Source organism: Corvus moneduloides, chromosome 3, assembly GCF_009650955.1.
Source record: "Corvus moneduloides isolate bCorMon1 chromosome 3, bCorMon1.pri, whole genome shotgun sequence".
Classification (NCBI taxonomy): domain Eukaryota; kingdom Metazoa; phylum Chordata; class Aves; order Passeriformes; family Corvidae; genus Corvus; species Corvus moneduloides.
This window is the reverse complement of record NC_045478.1, coordinates 48118526-48140594: the sequence shown is the minus strand read 5'-3', so window position 1 is coordinate 48140594 and position 22069 is coordinate 48118526. Positions and strand designations below refer to the sequence as shown.

Below are 22069 nucleotides of genomic sequence, written 5' to 3'. Positions count from 1 at the left end.
TTCAGTGTGTGGTACGGGTGCAAGTCATTAATCCTATTTTCAGTGCTCACATTTTAACTTTCACAGTACTTAATACTTATCTTTAAAGTCACAGATATTATAGCCCTTGAGAAAGTCTGAATGCTGGTTTTCCTCTATTTTTTCCCCTATATGTTTCTACCTGCTATGACTGCCAGTAAAAAACTTGATCCCACAAACTTTGCAACCTGAAAACTCAGAAAAACACACACACACACACACACACACTTCCTTTCTTCATATCAGTTTTCAGTCCTGAAGATTTTTAATGCTTTAATAATGATTTTTCCTTCTCTTTGCTTCTTCCCATAGCAGACAATTTTACTCACGCTGCTGTTACTTCATTTCTTTTCAACACATAGCAACTCATGCTGTAACTCACTAGCTGTCAGCATTTTAAAACAAAGATCAGCAGTGCCAACTACACCTCAGGAAAAACATTTGCACTCCTCACAGCTCAAGTGTTTATTATATATTACAGAAAAAGTGGTGCATTACATTATCTGTGTCGTTCTTTTTGTTTCTCCAGGGCTTCACTAAGCTGGCAACTGACAATTGCATGCTTGTTTCAAAACTGCAGTAAGAAATAATTATTCTGAAGACATTGCATATATAATCAACACAATGTAATAGCTAAGTTTTTTTAATACACAAGCTACTTCTTTACTCATTTGCATTTGGATAAAACAACTGACAATTTAACATAAAATGCAATGCTAACCTTGTGAAGAAAGATGTATTTTAGGACCACTTAATAGACAAATGAGAAGCTAAATTCTGAATACAAAATAATAACAAACAATTTGAGGTAGATATGAGCCTACAATTCATTATGACACAAAGCTATTATCTCAGGAACCTAGAAAAGCTACCCTTAAAATGACAGATTAAGTTTAGGAGAAAGGTGTTACTGAATTAAAGATCCTTATTCTCGGTTCCATAATTTGTTGAGTTTTTAATACAGTGGTCACAAGGAAGAACAACTATAAATCTAGGAAAATATCATGCCTTTGACATTTCTCATGTTATTTGCTTAATATTTACATAGTATTTTACTAAAGTGTCTTTGAAGACTAAACTATGCAAGAGCAGCCTGAACCTAGAAATACTCAGATATGCTACAGAAGTGTAAATCAGCAGACATTTAGAAGAAAAGAAACAACTTAATCTTTGTTCCTCTTCCATGTACATTATCACAGAAAACAGGGATGCTGGTAAACAGGAAAGGAACAAATTATTTTTGTATTTGGCAGGAGAAAGAATATTGTTCAGCACAGCCAATCTAGTTACCTTCATTCTTTCCCTTCAATGATAGCAGCATAAAAGACCTCCTTCTAACAAATCTCCAAGAATTAATAACCCTGGCAGAAATTGTATAGGATAACTAAATGATCTCAAACTAGTTCAGATGCTGGACTAGCCATGGAAGTTCCTTACTTTTAAGAATGATCTTAATGTAATTTAATATTCTATGCTTTGAAACCTTGGTCCACCTTTGAACATCTATGCTTTAGATAAAAATTACTCTCTTCTTAAAACTTACCTGGCAACAGAGCCGAGTAATTTGCTCTACATAGGACATTCCACTCTTACCAATGCATCAATTTGTAAGACTGGGATCCTGCACCAAACTCTTGAGAACCCAGTGCTCCAGTAAATGTAGGAAAGATCACTATGATACAGCAGGACAACAGAGCAGCAACACCCTTGGAGTTCCAATAAAGTTGGCAGCAACTGTACTCAGAATTTTACTTCATGATATGAGACATTTTGACAAAGTTTAAACATTTATTTCTACATGAACATCCCAAATGTGGTACTCCAGGCATATGGTTTTCTCTAGCAAAGGAGAGATACATTTTGGTATCTTACATAGAGAGTACAGGAAGATGGCTGAGGGTAAAAAGATAATGGTATGGAAGTTACAGGGAAAAATAGTTGTACTCCCTGAATGAAACACGGTCAGCACATCTGACCTCCCACAGACGGTGCAATTTAGGGGGGACTCAAGGGAGGGTGGAGTGGAGACACCATGGCCAGGCACTATGTTGAAACCCTTGCAGAGGAGGGAACTCAGTGGTACTTTCTAGTTGATAAGCCCCATAGCAGCTGAAAAGCAAGGGAGATAAAGGAAAATATCCTGCTCTTGGACCGGCAGTTGTTACGACATCACTCTCCTTGGACTAACGCCATGTCCCCATCTCAAGGTTATCTAGGGTACTATCCTGAGATATCAACCCCCTACAACAACCACCCCTCACTGAGTAAGATGTATGATCAAAGTCACTCAAGCTCCACCTAAACATAAAGAAATAGTATGAATATGAGTTAAGAATGGGGAGAAATGGGGGAAGACTCCACTGTAACTTCTGGGATCAGCCAACAAGCTGAACCTGTCTTCTCCCCCAAAGGGATGCCTGCTTTGAAAGAACTGTGATCTCTGCATGTTGAATTATTGTCTCAGGCCAGCTTTTATTGGGGATTAGAGCTTGTTAGTACATTGCTTTAAATTAGTGCATTGCTTCGAATAGATTTTTGCAGTCAGATACTACCACTGGCAAGTCTCAAACCTTAACCTATTAACAGAATTCTATTAATAAAGAGTGTTATTCTGCAAACTGTTAATGCGAGCCCTTCAAGGGCACTGCCCATTGCCTGCAGCAGGTGAAGGTGGAGACCCAAGAAGAGGTTTCTCTGTTTGGTGTGTGACCCTGAATAAGTCAGTGGAACTGCCCTCAGATCCAGTGGGACTGCTTAGTGAAGGGTTCCATAATGGGACACTGACAGACTGGTCGGACACAGGGTCATGGCTTTCCTGGGGGTCTCACAGACTATCCAACACAAAGGGTTTGAGTAAATCTCCCCTTTTTACATGACAGCAAGGAACATATTTTCCTCTGCTTTAACATTGCTTAGCTCTAGAAAAGCCACATTTCTTTTGCAGGTGAGGAGGACAGGAAAAAGCCCAACAATTTCCTACAATTAAATATTCAAATAACTTCTTGCTTTAAAAAGTATTTTTTAAAACTAAGAAAGAAAGTGGGTACTCAAAGGACTGCTTCTACACATGCAAAGAACAGACAAGTTAATCAACTGTCCTCTGTATTGCTTTGAATTTTTAATCTAAATTATTTCATTACAATTATTTACTGCTTAGAAATGCTGTCAACCATTTGGTAAATGCGTAAAAGTAGGTCGTTGAAAACAAGCTTATACACAATAATACACAGACACATCAGAGGATTAATACATAAAAATCAAGAGATGAAAAACTGACCTGCTGCTTCTGGTGTTTGTTTAGTAGGGCTAAAAATAAGAAGTAACATCTGGAGCAGTCTGCCAAAGCTGCACAGAAGTCATTGTAGGAAGAAAGTTTGCTACAAAGAGAAAAAATAAAATATAAATTAATAAAAGGATTTTTTTCCACATTTGACTCTCAGACCTGTTTTCTGACAAATGAAGTGAATGCCAATATTCTGACTTCTAGCAGAGGCATGTGCAGTTCTGTTAGCAAAACAGAAGTCTAGCTATCCTTGCCACAGTGAATTATGGGAAGAAGCAAACGTAAGGAGCTTCCCAACCTGCCTGCCATATGGGCACAGTATGTGCTAACACCAGCACTTCTTAGTGCTAAACGGGAGAACTGGAATTTCAGGATGATGTGGGAAGTCAGATGAGAGGAAATAAGGGGTCCCTTCCTAGTGCACATCCAGTAGAGCCCAGCAACAGCACTAAGAGAACACATCTCTCACCAGCAAATATGAAGAACGTGCCTCCTTGCAGGCAAGGATTTTATCTCTGCACATTCCCTAACAGCTGCTCCAGTTCTACACTGCTCACCTTGACCATTCCCAAAACAGGTAACTGGACATGCTTTGGTCACACCAGAAAAATGCAATAACAGAACAAGCTATGATAACATCTTAGGCCTCATGTAGTCAAAACCAGAAAAGATCTGTGTTGATGTTCAATTACAACCACTTATAGGAAGATTTACAGACTTACAGAAATTAATAATCTGAATAGATTGAATATACTGTCTACAAAGAAGCTGCCTAAAGTTGATTGAGAGAAAAGAATAAACATTCTGTGTTAACCAGAAGACAAAACAAAATTCAAATCTGAGCTTTGTACTGCATAGTGTATTTTTTTTTTGTGACTGCAATTTCCAGAAAGCTAATTAAATTGATTTTATGGCTAATTTGTATTCCTGGAGCATGTAGTTCTAAACTTAAGGAAAAAAACTGAAGCAGTAGGAAACTTTTAAGATAAATTATTTTTTCTCCATATTGAATTCTAGATCAAGTAAATGTCCTTATCAGAATTACAGTGTAAGTATCAATCACACTTAATTACAAACCCATTATCCCACTTTTCATGGCATTTTCCAAATAAAAGAAATGCTCCCTCCTCAGAAGAAGTAAATATGCTCAAAGTGCTGTAATCATTGCTACAGCTCATTTTTAGGAACAAAGCTAGAGACAGACATGAACAAGGTAGCATGGAATAGGGGAAGCCATTCACATGCTTTAGAGATAGCACAAACAGCAAAGGAGCAGATTTGCCTGCTTTTAGCTGTGGGGAGGAAGGAATGCCAGCCCCTTATGGAGCTGCTGTTCAAAGCACAGCCAAGTCTCATCCAGAAAGGAGAATGTGATGGATAACTTGGAGCGGCTGAACAGGAAGAGGAGTCTGTAACAGAATCTCAAGGAACGTGGAGCCACAGGCATGATGACTCAATACAGTAACAAAGCAGCAATGGCAAATACTTCATCCAGCACATCATTCATAGACTGTGTTTATAATCCAGCTACTCCTGAAATTACCAACAGCCAATTTCACAACTTCTTCAAAATCCTTACATTGTTTGCAAGTCCCTTTAGCACTGAATATTGCAAGCTGATGCTTGGTAAGATACTGTAAGCTGATGGTGGAAGACTTTTGACTGAGAAACTATTCAGACTACAAAATAATTTTTTTGGTGACTAACTGATACTGATCTCCCTCTAAAAAGCACAACTTGGGAAGCAGCCGCTGGCTGCTCATAAAACTGAGATTCTTTCAGCACTTCCATCTGCACGCTCAAGCCCTGATCCCAGAGATTAATCTCCTCAAACGCTCTGTAACAGCTCAAACAATGAACACTGGTCACATTTTCTCTCTTCTGTATTTTATTTCACAATACAGAGTCCCTTGTGCAATTTCTCTCATTAGTTTTTTGAAAACATGCCCTAAACCAGGATTAATAAATACCTAATAATTTATGCAGCTTTAAAATGTAAGAAATGGTACTTTAAAAAACTCAATCAGAATCTGTGGGATCAAAGAATGACACAATGCAACACAGTATTTTTCACAGGGATGATGAATCCAAGTTTGTATGGCTACAATTCAACAATTCTGTAAGTACTAATAAAGACACAACTAGCATCGATATCATTCAAAGCTACACCAAGCTTTTTAAAAAAGAGTTCAATGTAAATCTTTCAATCTTAGTGCTTGATCCTGCTTCGAGGTCTCTCAAGCAGGAAGAGGGACCTGCCTGCATGCACAACTGTGTCCATACGTACCTGAGGATCCTGACAATGCAGGTGCACATGTCCTCGTCGCTGCCGCGCTGCTCCAGCGCCACGAAGAGCTCGGAGACAGCAGCGCTGCAGCTGAGCCGGCGCCGCGCCAGGGGGAAGTCGGCCAGGGTGCGCAGAGTGGCTGTCAGCTGCACAGGAGCATTGAAACACCTATTAACCACAGCTGCTCACAGCAGAGTACACCGGGGGGGGAAATTCAGTAAAGCTCACATCTCATTTATAGCATCTAAGGCAGTCTGCATGCCCCGTTAACATTCTGCAGGTATGTACAAACCAATTAATAGCAACAGGAAACGTGCAGGCAGCAAGATGGTGTATTTGGGATAACTGTCTGAAAATGAAAGATTGATACTGCTCTTTGCCTGCATAACCTCCTTCTATGAGGGACACATGATCTTTCATATGTTTTAAAATCTTGCACATATACAGCCATGTAACAATTGGAAATTAGGTGAAATGCTGTAGATGGTTAAAGTAATTTTTTGCATAATTCTTCAATAAATCTTCATTTTGAAAATTTAAGTCTTGAAAATACTGATATATATTTTGATAACTGTAAACTGCAAACTAAAATGAACTGATTTAAAAATACAATCACATTTATTCCAATTCAAAAATTGAAAGTTAATCAAGATCAAGAGAAATTCATTGTTTGAACAACACAAAAATGAAAAGCTTAAGTGCTCAAGTTTATTTGGAGAAACCAAAATATTTTCAGATGATACTGCTCTACTTCAAGGAGCTTAAAGCATAAAAAAAATCTAACACTTGTAGATATACAAAATGAATCAGCTATTGCATATTTTGAAATATTCTGGTTCTCTTCCAAGGTAAGAGTATTCTAATAACAAGGTCAGACATGCAATGACACGTAAATTAATTTTGATTTGATCCAGAACACTATAAAAGGAATGTGCAGTCATTCAATTTTATGTGAATATGGGAATTCTTCCATTTTTTTCTTATTCAGAGTGAAGTCATTAACTTCAATTTGGTTTTGAATGTAGTTTGATAAGGCACAAAACCTATCTGTTCAAATTGTCTCTTATCACAAAAAACTCTGGAAATTAAGCATTTTATCACTAAATTGGACTGCTTATCCAGTGATATGTAATTGCTAATTTTAAAGAAAAATTCTTGACAAAGAGCAGGTTAAGATGTTGTGTTTGAGCTTTTGCACATAGGATTCTATGCATATTCTGTTCATTCTCCAGCAGCTTTCAAGTTTCTGTCCTACTTCAACAAATTTGACAGCAGAATACAAATCTTCAGCAACCCCATGATGCTCTGTAATGGAGCAACAGGAGATGCAACATGTCAAAATGCAGAAGCAAGGCACAGAGGGGAAAAAAACGTGATCATGTGATATGTGAATGGATTTAACTTCAGCACTAAACATGAAATTTATACTGTATGCATAATACAGAGAATCTGAACTTACAGAAGCCATTTGCTTCATATTACTCATATTTTAAGAAGACACCTGGAGTTTTTTATTATTTTAAATGAACAACTGCAAAAAAATTTTCCAGATGCACATTCCTTCTCAAGTCATGATGCTTCAAAAATCAACATACTACTGGAGATATAATAAATATATTCTGATCAAATACCTTGCTTTTCAAAAGTTTTGGTAGAAAAATTCCTGTCACACGGAATGGAGACAGAAGACCCCATTCAGTGCTTACATACAAGATATTCACAGTCAGCCTAGGATGGTATTTGCTGAATTCTAGTTAAACTTCAATAGAGACAATAAAGGAAATGAAGAGTAAACCACATATTATAAGTGTTGTTCAAACCCAGACAAGAGCTTTCACTGCAGCTAAGAGACTTACATATTGGAAAATGGAAAAAAGAATTATCAACAGACAATGGTGCAAAGGTCTCCAAAAAGAGAGTAAAATTTTCCAATGTCTGATACAATTCGATGGTTCAAAATCCTCAAGCAGTAAATTCTATCAAGAGCCATCCTCAGACAAAGACAGGTTGGAAAGAAAAAGCAATCCAAAATAACATATACATACTCAAATGTACAAAACAACAGCATTCAGCAGTTCATAGAAGTATATCTCCACAAAACACAGTTAATGTGCAACGGAAATACGAAGAGTACAATTAAAAAAATTATAGAAGCTAGCCAGACAGCAGCTGAATTCCAGAGAGAATGTGATTGCTTCAAGCAGACCCTATGTTTCAGGGAGAAATGCATAACAATTGTCTTTAGCAATCCTCACCAGCCCTAATCCTTATGTTGCCATGTGAAAGATCAAATTCAGCCAAACAGAAAATTTAACTGCTGACAAATGCCATTTTTAAAGGAGAAGATATTTAAGTGCTTTTCAACTAAGGAATGCGAAGTATTTGTTAAGTCTTGTCAGTGACTCTTCAAAATCCTGGTTTTTGAATAAGCATTACCATATTTTGTATAAATACCATCAGATTGTTAGGTTAAGCAACAAAATAATCAAAGATGACCCTGGTTTAATGTCCTCTGCTAAGGAAAAAAGTAATTATTACAAACATTTTTATTCTTGTATTGTAGGACTTCTGCACAAAATGCATTGTGGAAGAATGAAGAAATCAGATAGGGACTTTATTCCCACAAAAAGGATCTAGCAAGATTATGTATAACACTGCCATCTGGTGACTGTGCAATTATACAGTTAAAGAATGAAGAGCTGGTCCCAATTAAATGGGATACCTCGGTTACCAAGGTTAAGAGATAGCAGAGCTTCCTTCAGAGATCACTGTGACTATTTAAAGTAAATTTCTCCTCCAATATAATTTGCTTTCTGTAACTGAAGACATAATTTCTGTATGTCACTGGCTATTTGATCTGTTGCTACAAGATACAGTATGCTACAAAAACTTTATTCTGAAGACATCAAGCACAGAAGAAACTTTCTTCAATCATCCCTCTAAACAGAACTACTTCTTCATCTGTCTGTGATGACTGATCAATTAACTCACACAGAAGAAGCAGCGCACATGGTTTTGTTGAAGGAACAGATATGAGAAAGTCACACAGGAATTCCATAGCAGTAGGAATCACTACTTTTCTCACAAGAGGAAGAAAAGCGAAGTATCTGTACTACTGTAGAAGAGAACACAAACAAGTAAAAGAGCAATCTCAGTAAGAGACAGCTGTCAGTACTGACTTCCCCACAAAACACTCAAGAACTTCTTAGAAACAGCCAGTCTATTCAAACGGTACAAAGTAGTTTTGCTACACTTCCATTTGAACTAAAAAGAGCAGAGACATGAGAGATTTTTTTAAAGAAAGCATAAAATATAACATTTTCCTTTCACACATTCGCAAACTAAACCTTTGATTAAAAAAATCTGTATTTATCCACAGGCAATTAATGGAAGAAAAACATTCCTGGCAAGTTGTCAGGAAGTTCAGACAACTAGTCAAAATCCTGGAAATAAACTGACCAAGATTAAAAAAAACCAGACAAAAATCATCAATAGTAATGTGATGATGTAAGATGTTTTCTCATATAATTTCAAGAAGTATAAAATCCTTAGCTTGTAAATTAGTAGAAATTAAAGAAATCTGGCATAATTAGCAGACAAACCTAGTGCAAACACTACCTCAGAAAATTATCCAATATATTTTCCTATGAAGTCCCTGGAAGTTTACAATTAAACCATTCGCTAATCATTACATCAGTAACTTCCAAACAAATGCCAGGAATCTCCCTGGCAAATCCTTGATAAACACAACACCCCCCCCACCAGTGTTTCTAGAACACAAGAGTTTAAACAGTTTTAGGGCCAAAGATTAGTTTTCAGAGCCACCACTTATCAAAGTGCTTTGTATGTGAAAATAGTTTTGAGCCTGCTGCCTTCAAAAGATTCAAAAAGTGTTTGCTTTTGCAACTACTTTTTCCTTACATTACAGTTCTTCGAAAACACTTTGTCAAAGAAACACAGCTGTATTTTCCTACACCTTTTTAAAATGCATTATTCTTGTAATAAAAAGCTTTTTATAACCTCCTAGAGTATTGCAGAACCAGTTTGTGTTTATTATTTCAGTTTCAAGAATTTCAATAGAGAACACATTTTTATCTGCTTACTACAGTATCCAGAACATTGTCAGCACAATAAAGCAGTAATGAGAAACTGGTTTATTAGGTACCTAAAAATATTTCTATTAACTTCAGAATTTCTAAAGCCTTTAAAATGGACTACACACAAACATCTATGGTAATTAAATTTAGGTGCTGAACAACTTCATTAAACTTCTTAAAAAGAAGTCTATTGAAATATAGGTACAACTCAAGTCAGTGGCACACAGGGTTAGCTTATCTCCTCTAATTACATTTTTAATTTGTCCTTGAAGTACGTACTTCTAGAAATAAAAGTAAATCTAACCTGGACTAATAAGTGGCCCAAGTTGGAGAAATATGTGTCATGTTCTTTTATGTTATTAATCTGCTTCATTAATTGCAGCAACATTTCAACAGCTCCTTTGTTGACCATTTCATTGAGTAGTACTGCATTTCCAGACATAAATTTTATAGCTCCCATGCAATAGACGAGAGCTTCGCTGTTTTTTTGTAGATCTTCATTCCTCAGAACCTCCAACAAATAATCTAAAAGGAAAATCATTATTCAGAAAGTCTAATATTAAAATTTACATTTGATACAGTCCAGTCATTAAAGAGATTAACAATTGGAAAACACCCTCAGAGTGAACTCTTACATTTCTAGTAAGTGGGCTAGAAAAATTGGATATTTGGACTGAAACCAAGAAACAATTATTGATGAATAAGAGAATAGGCCCGACTTTTGTTCTCCTAGGCTTCAAGAACCAGTGTAAGTTGTAAACACATAGCAGCAATCACTGAAATCCTCAGTTCAAGATTTGCAAAAGTGATTGTGTGTGCCTGGAATTTTGTGTACTAATTCCCACTACTTCCTTAAAAATCAAATGTCTTAAAGCATCTCAAATAGAGCACTAAAAGGCACAGGGGCCTAATTCAACTCTCACATTTAAAATCTGTTCATAGCTTTTGTAGATTTACTTTTTATGTAAGTAAAGTTGACATAGAAGTTTTGTTTGGTGCAACCACTGTCAGACATCTGAAATGTTAAAATTTACCGTTGTTAACACAAGCCCAATGTATCTTTTGCAGTCAAACTGTGAAATTCTGAATTTAGTGGGGGTATCTTAAACAAATGAGTAATCCTAACCAACTTTACACTTTTGAATTTCTAGTAATTGATTACAAGACATGTTTATTTCTGCTTCCTATGTTCCATTCAGTTGCAGTTGAATAAAAACCTTTTCCTATATCATTAAATTGAAGAGATTTAAAAAATTTTTTCTGTCTCAACTGAAGCTGAAAGTCTCTTCAAGTATATGTGTATATGAATGAAGTACACACACTCTAGGCTCTTGTCCAAACTCTCACCCTCACCAATTAAATCACTTGTGTTGTGGCAATGTGAAAAATCAGTTTCAGGTTCCTGCTCTGCTTAGTATCAAACAGGGTCTTGAACAGTAGTTGTCTATTCTGGGATGAAGGATTAACTTATTTCTTCTACTGGAGCTGCTGCAGTCAACATAAATAGTTCACAGGGACAGAAGAGGAAAAATAAATTCAATCTATAACCCAGTGACTGCAACAGGGATCTGGGCAATTATGATGGTAAGTCAGGGTCACGTCTTCTGCCAGGTCAAGGTGAGTCCAAAATATAAAGAGTGAATAAACAAATAAAATTACCCCCACCAAGAAAGTTCTTTCCTTCACTAGTTTTTAAAATACAGGGAAAGAAGAGCAAGTGAAAGCAAAGTGAATGAGGATGGAAAGGAGAGCAAAATGTGACTTGTTCAAGTGCTGTGTATGATACTGATCGCTACAAAATTGTACTTTTCAGTATCCAAAGTCAACTGAGCAACCCCAGGTGTTCTGTTTCCTCTGAGTCCTTTCCTTACCACCTGAAAGGCTTGTCTTTATTTCTGACAACAACTGTGTACTCAACTTCAAGCCCATGAATACTCTCATCTGTTTAAGCAAATGCTTAAATATACATATGTGTAAAAATACACATATGCCTTAACCTATACACATGCAATAACTGCTTGCAAGATTGAAGCCTACATTAATAAAACATACTGAAGTTTTAATGAAAGGAATGACTATCAATCAATACTATCATTCACACACTGTCATTTTCTTCATATTTCTTGTATTTGCAAGGTGTGGGGTGTATGCACGACACAAATACTATTAAAATCACAGAAGAGATCTTAGAGCCATTGCTGACAGTACTCCAAAATCATTGGCTCAATGTGCAGCAGCAGCTATAAAACATTAAAAAAAGCCAGTGATTGTTCTCAAGATCCTCCCTGATGATGGCCAACACCACAGTCAACACTATTTCATTTCTGTAAAATTTGGTGCAGACACAGCTTGAATTCTATAGACAGTTTTGTTCCATAAATCTCAAGAAGGATCCACTGGAATTTGAGAAGGTCTTATAAAGGAGGACTTATAAAACAACTGAATGACACAATATCCATTCAAAGAGCTAAAAGGCTGAGATGCCTCAATCTTGAAAAGAAGGCAGAGATATGTGATAAGACTGCATTTTAAAAAATCACGAAGGTGAAAGATAAGCTGACTGTACAAACTCTTACAAATCCTGCAAAACTACAAGCAAGGAGATTAAGAAAAATATATAGATTTAAAACAGCACACAGAGAATTTCTGGAATTTGTTCTATGACATCACAGATGCAGACAAAATCAGAAAATCCAAAAAGGAATTAGGCAAATTAATGAACAAAAGATGTATAAACAGAGACTAAAAAGGGATTAGGCAGGGATGCACCACCCAATGTCCCTAACAGAAGAGAACAGTTCTGGACGCTGGAGTAGTACTGGGGAAACAGATCACAGAATACACACGGGCTCCTGCGCTCCCCCTGAACAGCATTCCCCATCCCCATTGTTACTTAGAACACTGGACTAGATAAATCAGTTTGGCCTAGGCAAGCAATTTTTAGTCTTATTTAACTTAGTCTGTGACTAAGTTAACTCTGAAAATGTTTTTTCAAAGATGAACATTTTAACTGTTGAATTTCAGCATCTAACTTACAGACAAGAACAGAATACATACCCAATAATGTATCATTTTGAACGATGAAATCATTTTCTTTGTTCCTACAAATTTTAAATGCTAGCTTGCAAACACTAAGAAGATTTCTTCCATCTACTTTCATCTGCAAAGAAAGTAAAAGACAAAATCACAACTAAAATCTACATGCAAAAATGCACCATAACATTCTACAAGTTCAGACACCATGGCAAACTTGTATTCTCATGGAACTATTAAATTACAGATGAAACCCTAACAATACACTAAAACAAACTGAAAATGTTTACAGAATTAAAGGACTCTGAAACTTGGGTATTTTAAACTCTATTTAGCAAACTGTGCTGGCTTTAAAATAACGGTTTTAACTTTTAATGTAGTAATATAAACAGGTAGCATACCAATAACTTGCAGGATTTTTTCTCCAATTCACTTACAAAGAAATCCTGTATAGAAATCAGTGGTTTGGCATGTATGGCCATACCACAAAGACCTCGAGTACAACAGTACATGTCATAATGAAATTTACTCTCAGCTATCAGAAAACATGATCTTACGATGTACTAGATGTACTTATGGTCACGGAGAGATTGTGAAAGGGCAGTAAAGGTGGTAAAAATACAGTGACATATCTCTTCCTTTCCTCTGCATTTCAAGGGCAATATCTTCTAGGTTCATGCTTTTTAAAAGACTACACAGAAAAATGTCTGCAAAGGAACACTTCTTTTTAATAAGCACCACTTAACATCTCTGTGGTATCTGAGTATATAACTGTATCTTCTGAATAAAATAGCTTACACTACCTTAAAGGAGAACATACGACTCCCCCAACACACACACACAAATTACTGAAATGTCTACAGCACAATGTTAGCTGGCATCCTTTCACCAGTGACTGTCCATACATACTTTGTAGAACATGAACGAAGAAGTTCTGAAGCACAAAACTTAAGAGTTTTAACCAGAAATACTAAAAACTGGGGTTTTTAAATCCCTGCATAGGTATCCCAGTTTAGGACACAGTGTCTTTTCCATGCCTATACAATATTCTTGCCACCATACAACAACTATCCTATTTTTGTGCCCCTCCTTCCTGGCCCAGATGTAACTTCTCTGCAGAAAATAAGCTGCAAGCACTGATCTAGATGAATGGGTGGTAGACTAGTATCTCTGTGGTAGTAAACTGTACTTAGGAAAGGGTTAGTTTAGACACAGTTTAAAAGTATGAAATGAAAAATTAAATGCAAGGTGTAATTCATGATTTTGAGCTTCACATTCTACCAATGAGCATTTCAAAACACTTACAGCCAGAATAATCTTTGCCAGCTTCAGGGAAAGTGGATCTGAATCAATGTCTACAAGTTTATATAACGTCTTCAGAAGCACTCTTCTTCTTTTACATCTTTTTCCCAGCATATTTCCTTCGTTCAATGCTTGATAGAGCTTGGTACAAGCTAGACAAAGGTTTTCTATATTGTCTTCTACTTGAAGAGTGTAGGAAGGGAGAGAAAAATAAAAAATAATTATCAGTGCCACTTTATCCAGAGCATCTCAATACATAAAGACACAGAAGAACAAAATAAAGAACAGGCTGCACAACAACAAAAATAAGACATCAAATAAATGTCTTCATATGATAACGCGATCCCCAGAAATAATTTTATTCTGCTTTTTCAAAAAAGGAGACTCAAGCCAAGAAATCATTGAGCCAAATAATACCTACAAGCTAAAAAATAATACCTACCAGCTAAAAAACCTCACCTTTGATGCTTAATAATCAGATTGACCAAATGTCTACCATGAAACTGTGTCTCTGAAAACATTCTTTAAAGCACTCCACCAAACATTACATGTGAAAAAGGGATCAAACTTTACTGGGATTTAAAAAAAGTGAATGTAAAAACTTGCTAGAACTCTTCAGTGTAGAGGTACAAGATATATTTGAGTGGAATGTCGGCCTATTGACTAAAAAGTGATCTACTTCCTCACTTGAGTCCCTGAGACACTGTTTAAAATACACAAAATAAAACCTAGAGTAAATTATTACAAAAACTGCATCTCAACACAATGGAATCATGTACATATTTACTTTACAGAGAAAAGGAAAAGTCTTGTCTATTTTTAAAATTCCACAGTGAGATTTTTTTTAAAGTTTCTTACATTTGCTTTTGTCCATAAGGTGACACTTACAAAGCCCCACGTAAATCCACCTGAACTGCCAGCATAAACTCCGCATTTATGCAGGGTGTACCTCACAGCTGAAATAGTCATATTCAAGGAGGCAAAGCATTTGTGATGAAATACGTATGGACAGGAAATTACAACAAAAACCATGTCTGAGGCCCCCAAACCTGCAAGCAGATTCAAGGACCAATCCCTCAGGCTGAGAAGTGCCTGGAAGCTCTCAATCTGCAATCATTGCACCTGAGGAACAGCAATGACTATTCCATTTCTACTCCCATCATGACAGAAAATTTAACAAAATTTAGCATGATTCTAAATGCTCTGCTCCAGTAAGCTGTGAAACAGGAGTGGCAAGGAACCAAAACTGAAAGGTCTTACACTCCATTTCATCAAAATTAACAACAAAAAAAATGATTCATCACTCATCCCATGGGGCATTTTGAAGCTTAACCTCCTGAGTATTGCAGTGTAACAAAATAAATTATTTGTTCCTCTAGAAAAAGAGACTTTGGGGTTCTATTAGCTTTTGTCGTATTACAAACACCTCAAGCACATCATATTCAGAAGATGCCAGACAATAAGTAAGTTGCAGGTTAACTTCAGATTTGTTTTTGAATGGAAAGGTTTCTACAAACATTTTTGCATGAGAAAGTTGAAGAAAAAGGCTTCTCTATTAATATATGAAAAACTAAATGTGACTTAAGTTCACATGGAGGGAATTAGCTAAAAGGTATGAAGCAAATGACTGCACACAAAATTTTAAAATATTAAATTACGAACAGACACACTCAAAACATTTAAATTATGGAAGTCTAATATTCATTTTTATAAGAATTGTGCAGTAAATAGCCTAAAGAAAGCAATATATCACAGAGTTGCAGGAGGCAATGATGCAATTCAGTTACAGTTTGTGTTAATATTCAAGAAGTAGCAAAATTCAGGTTTTAAAGTTTTTGTAGTACTACATTCAATCAACTGGTGAGAAAGTAGCATTAGATAATGTCATCTATTATTAGAAAAACTAAGGGTTTTAAAACTAATCGAGTTTTTTAAAAAGCTAAAAAACCCCCAATACACTAACCAAATCAAGTAAAGACTGAGGAAAAGAGGCATGAAAATTGATTTTTCTTAGCTACATTCATGACAAGGGAAAGACATGATTAGATTTTACCTCTGAATTTTATTTTGCTTGTGAATAAAGAACATCTCACTATGCAAAACCGTAACTCAGTGGCTGGTATTTGACAATCTTGGCATTAAGCAAGGAAAATGTGAAGTAATATAGCTGTTTTCTAATTTCCTGATCACTGTTTTTCTATACATCAGTGATAGATGTGGTGATGAGAATCCCGTCTTTATAAAATAATTACATATATTGGGAATCACTTAGCCCTTTACAGGTGTTTCATACTCATCAACATCTGCAAAAGTACGCAAAAAAAAGTTCTAATCTGTACCGTGCTATCACAAACACTGCTAAAGATCCTGTAAAACAGAACTACTTGTAAAAACAAACCTACTTTCTATACTCCCACCGTTCAAATAAATATAGTGTCTACAGAAGGCAAATGAACAACTTTTTCAATGAAAATGGATTCCAGAGTTTAATCTTTCAAGTTATACTTAATTTACTCAATTTTGCTTCAGCATTCTGAGTCTTTACACACCTTTCTGACACATCTAACACTTTAAGCACAAATGGAGATTTTCATTAAAATTTCCTTTGTTTTCTAAAATGAACTGAGACCTTCAATACAGTCTATGGTTAAAGCAGTGAATCTGCGCAGTATTTTATTCTAAAAATGATTAGCTCAACACTGACTGCTAAGCTGGCAGAGCTATGTTGTCTAAAATAAGGTAATTTAATCAGACAAGGTAAAATCTTCTCTAAATCAATTCTAGGGTTTTTTACAGAATCACAGAATAGATAAGGTTGGAAATGACCTCTGAAAGTCATCTGGTACAACCCCTGTGCTCAAGCAGGGCCACCTAGACTGCGCAGGACAGTTTTACTGTGAAGTCACTGAACATATAAAAACATAAAAGGCCACATACTCCAATTACTGTTATTATTTTGTAGTAAACACAAATGAGTCCCATGCTTCCTGCAAGAAACAGAACAGAAAATACACCCTTTCAGAAGTGTTACCCACTTTTTTCCAGTTCATGCAGAATTGGTAAAATCTTTATATGCCAAAAGAAATCTTCCTCTTCCCATTGATTTATTCTTCTTTCATCCTTTAAGCCTTCAAAATACATTCAGAACAAAAGCACACATTCAGTGAGGGTTTCACTTTCTACAATATTAAATAGCTACAAATACTTTATTCATTAGTCAGAAAAAAAAATCTAAAAATGTCACCTTTTGCTACATTTGAGGTTATTCTACAAATTCAAGCTTTTCTCTTTATTAACATATTCTCAAAACCAAAAGTTTCAAACAAAACTAGATGGATAAGTGGTTTAATATGTAAAGCTGTACTGTAAAGCTTTTGTTTGCTGACATTCATGTTTCATTTGATTGCTGAATTGGAAGGTAACAATTACTTAAACATCAAAGTGTCCTATTATTTTTCAGCTCTGTATTCACGTGACAGCTTATTCTTTGTTAAAAAAAAATCCGTACTACAGACAATCCTCTAGGATTGCAGAATTTTATCTACTACACATGCATGATATTAGAGTAAGCTTAATTAACTGACTGGTCAGTTAGCGAAAAGTCCTGCTAGTTATTACATCCTGTTAGCAATTCTAACTACTTCATCCAATTAGTTTTGAGAACTTCATTACTGAACTTTTATAAAATGCTTCTTTCTCTCATATTCTTTATTGCATTCAGCAGTTTTTCATACAGCAACCTGGGAAATGAATAGTAAACCACAGATACGTGAAAGATATTTTGCCTCCAATAATCATGTCAGAAATCTTGAAGGCAACCAATTCCCAGTGTTCTTGGCCACCCTCAGCCAAATCCCTGTGACTGAGAAAAAACTACTCTTCACTATCAGAAACCTTGAACACTTCACGAAGAGAGTTTTAAAAAATATTTAAGATTTTTTCTTCTCAGCTTCAAAAACAAAATACAAAAAAAACCCTATCAGCAGACATCAAGTCAAAAACTGGTAGACCAAAAAATCAGTGGACTATAACTTTTCTGGAAACAAGACTGGGAGCATGGATCTGTTTTCAGATTGGACAAGAAGTTGGTGAAAACACTTTATTAAAAAATGGAATCCAGGATTCACTTTCATATGGATGGCAGTATCACTGGGAATTACTCTGACTTGCTGAACAACCTTTACACCTTCACCTAGTATTTTGTGAAGGGACAAAATTCTGGCCTTGACCACTTGGGTCACTACAGATACAGATCCAAAGTTTCTGCAAAACTCATGGTGTGAAGGATCTAACAACAGCTGCTCACAAGGTGCATGTAGGCAGATGTTTGGAGTTCAAGATTGGGTTAAGCTCTTTATCTTGCAGGCAAGCAAGTTGTTATAAAGACAGGGTCTGGTTTGTTTTGTTGTGTTTGTTTTGAGTTTTTTTTTAATAGGGAAATAAAGGTAACACAACTCTACTAAATAACATGATGAAAGCCATTAAGACTGGAATATATACATTTCTTTAAGTGACAGATTTGTCTGAAAATGTCTCCTGCTGTTCATTACTAGCTTTTGCATTTGAAGGACAATGTGAATTCTTAACATAAACATGAATGAACACAGTAAATACTATACTACCTGAGAACACTAATAATAAGAGGTTTGCATCAAGGGAACAGTACCTCAGACCTTAAAACAGTGACTGTCCACTGGCATTACTTGGAACAGTAAAACAATTAAAAACTTCCTATTTTAAAAGCTTGCTCTTTAGAAAACAATCCAGATTCTTTATCTGGTCTGTATTAACTATCTACCTACATTTTACACACAATTAATCTATCAAATATACCTAGTTCAACAGATTATAAAAAAATGCTGCTATTTCATAAGTAATACACTATATTTGTTATTACAATAACTATGTACTGTTGTTGCTTGCATATATATAAAAGTACACGTTATTAGCGAATATTATTATTTTGCATACCATTTTTATTTTCTAGATCAAATGATTTGATAATCTTATTTAAATTGATGTGTTTGCAATGAAGTGAAAGTTCTGCTCCAGATAATGTGAAAGTACAGCTGAAATGAGAACACTAGAATAGTTTGCACTGTTCCTTCCTGCCACAAAACCCACATATTGACTCAATTGTTTCTTTTCTTTCCGATGTGTAGCTACTTCTCTTAAACTGAAAGATGGGACTGACTTTTTAACTATACATATACTTAACTTCATTAGGCAAGGAATAGAAAACTTCAGGCATGCATTTGTAGATTGAGCCAAATTTCTCACCAAAAAAAAAAATTACTAGAGCCATTTAATTTTCAGTTCAGAATGAAAAGAACAGATTTTTTTGTACTACTCTGCTTTACTTGTCTCATATTCATCAGAAGAATACAGCAAACTGAAAGTCATAATGGCATATTTTTTTTAAGAAAGTATCTCTTATAACTAAGTAAAAAGAATATAATCAGCTTTTACTAAACAGTATTAATCCTAGCAGTAAGAATGACCAGAAAATCCATGACTATAAGGAAAACCAACATTACTAAATTGTGTGTGTCCCAGTCCAGCGAGATTTTTTTAAGCTGATGAAAAGGAATGGTCCTAGCTGCATTTAAAATATTGCAGAATCTGTCCTGAACTTTCTAATGGAGCAAATCACAACGGAACAGAAAAAATACTCAAGCAAAAGAATGCAGCAAGTTTAAGTTGGTTGTCTCAGTTTTTCATAGGTCTTAACCACTGCTTTGCATTCTGGTCAAAAAAAAAAAAAAGGTCACTAATCAGTCTACATTTATTGGTTGCTGTTTTTAGCATGTAAATACAAGAGCCTTAGCAACACGGAGCTTTCAAAAGCTGAGTACTGCCTGACTTAGAATGTTTAGCCTTTTCACTGAATACTGAGTGGCCACAAATAGATCAATATTAAAACAGCCTACCTCCTCCCTAAAATGTCAAAGCACAAGCACAATTCATATCAGAAAATAATTTGTAAATAAGCACTCCACCCAGAATCCCATTGTAGAGAAGAAATGATGGAGAATTCCTACTGCTGCCCCACTCTTTATTGTGGGATTAAAGATGAAGCATGTACAAACTAAGGAAGCTACATAAAGTTAAGAAAAGTAGATATAAAAAGAAACAATCCTAAAAATACACTTTACATTTGCAATAACACCAATCAAACAGCACAAACAAATTAAAAGGCTTGTAAGTATACTAACTCCCATGACATGGTAAATACTCTCTGCTCTTTGTAAGGAAATGAAAGCAGAGCACATTACAACCTTTGCCAGAATGATCTGGAATAACAGAATTTCTCAGTTCTAGAAAAATAGTATTAAAGCATAATAATAGAACAGTAGAAACTTCAGGTTTCCATACCAGAGTCTCAAATACACACTTGTGACGTATGAAATGTGCCAGCTATGAGGAAATATTATTAAAATCCTTTACGTAAAATTAGCAAAATACATCCCTACACAGCAATCCAAAATCTCTATCTTCAGGTAATACAGGCTGGCATAATTTTATCGGTTTCTGTGCAACTATGACAGATTACAAAAAGTGATGGGCAATTAAGGTATTAATGGATTGGCAAATTCTTAAGCCTAGATACAGGAAAAGCAAGAGAGAAAATACCGACAGAATTTTAGAGTCAAGATCTCTTGAATATTGTTTCTCTTTACTAAGAACAGTAAAAAAACCCAATATATCTAGAAAACCAAAATTATTGTTCAGTGAATAGTAAAGAACAATATCGTCAAATTACAAGAATTAGATTATTTCTACTTGACTGCATTTCACATTTTTTGAATGGAGACGGAAATTCCTTGTACCTGTTACTCTTCTCTTCCAGCCTGAACTCCTTGGCTGTGATGACTTTTTGCCAGGCTCTTTCATCTGGTTGCTAAAAGATACCATATGGACACAAAAAAGTATTATCAGAAGACAGTGCTCAAAATGCTTGTTCTTTCTCATGCATTGAGTTGTGCATATTAATAACTAATTAGAAAAGATGATGTTATTTTACTAAGTTAGTAATTAGCTGCTCATAAATACTTACATGTAAATACAACCTCCTCCTGTATGTATTACAGAAAGTTCCTTCAGAAATACTGACATATTCACACCACAAGAGGTCACCATTATGGAACACAAAACCTAAAGCATTTCTGCTTGCTCAATAAAACTGAAAGATGAACCAAACTAAATTCATAAAGAGACAATTTCTATTTTACCATCAGTTTCATTAAATGAATATAAACTCAACTGGCTTAAAACTGTAAGTTCATCCATTCACAAGGACAGGGGTTTTTTTCTGGCAGGATTAACACTTTTAAAAAGTTTAATGAGAAGACCTTTTAAAGAAGCAAACAGCAGAGTATCCTTTCAAGTATATATTAGAATTTCTAGGTCTGCTAATGAACTATTGCTAACTGCATAGTGGTCACTAGTTCTGTTAGTACAAGAAACAGGAATGTTGCCATTTCTATTGTTTTACAAAGTAATGCCATAATTCCTGCTGATTTTATGGTCAGTCTTTCTTTGGACAGAGGAAACTACTACATACATCTATAATAGATTCATTTATTTATTCTGTTTGCCTAGCTACACTCTCAAGCAACACTGATCTAAAAGAAATATACAAGATGTTGACACTCTGCTATCAAACTGGAATCTTTCCTCCTGTACTAAAGAGAAAGTCTTAATCTATGTTTTCTATTCTCAGTGTTTAACACTTCTTACTCCATTTAAAGCTCGTGTACCAATACAACCTAATCTCCTGAATTCCCTTCTAAAGATGACAGTAGTGTGTTAGCAATGTTATTTCAATTTTTTTAAACCAGTTAATTTAGTTACTCTAAGATTTAAAGCTAAACTGTTGTTTAAGTAGTTTGCTGGATTGGTGCCTAAATCCTGTCTGTCAGTCCAGACAGAAGATGTAAGTCATCCTATCAACAGATGGAGACGGAATAAAAGACAAAGCTCTTGCAAGATCAGTTCCCTACAAAAGGGACTGGATAGCTCACTGTGATCAGTCAAAAATTTCCCAAG

At 35.5% G+C, this 22069-nt stretch overlaps 1 protein-coding gene across 6 annotated transcripts in view; it reads right to left on the bottom strand.

The window, feature by feature from the left end:
- ARMC2 (armadillo repeat containing 2) overlaps positions 1-22069 on the bottom strand; it is a 61401-nt gene that overhangs the window by 21106 nt on the left and 18226 nt on the right. For all 6 annotated transcript variants that reach the window (XM_032101410.1, XM_032101413.1, XM_032101412.1 and 3 more), the window contains 7 exons: positions 20851-20921; positions 17056-17148; positions 14024-14199; positions 12743-12845; positions 9990-10210; positions 5589-5734; positions 3296-3395 (listed from right to left, as the gene is read on the bottom strand). In XM_032101410.1, coding sequence (XP_031957301.1) covers positions 3296-3395; positions 5589-5734; positions 9990-10210; positions 12743-12845; positions 14024-14199; positions 17056-17148; positions 20851-20921 — 910 coding nt within the window. The remainder of the gene's footprint in view (positions 1-3295; positions 3396-5588; positions 5735-9989; positions 10211-12742; positions 12846-14023; positions 14200-17055; positions 17149-20850; positions 20922-22069) is intronic.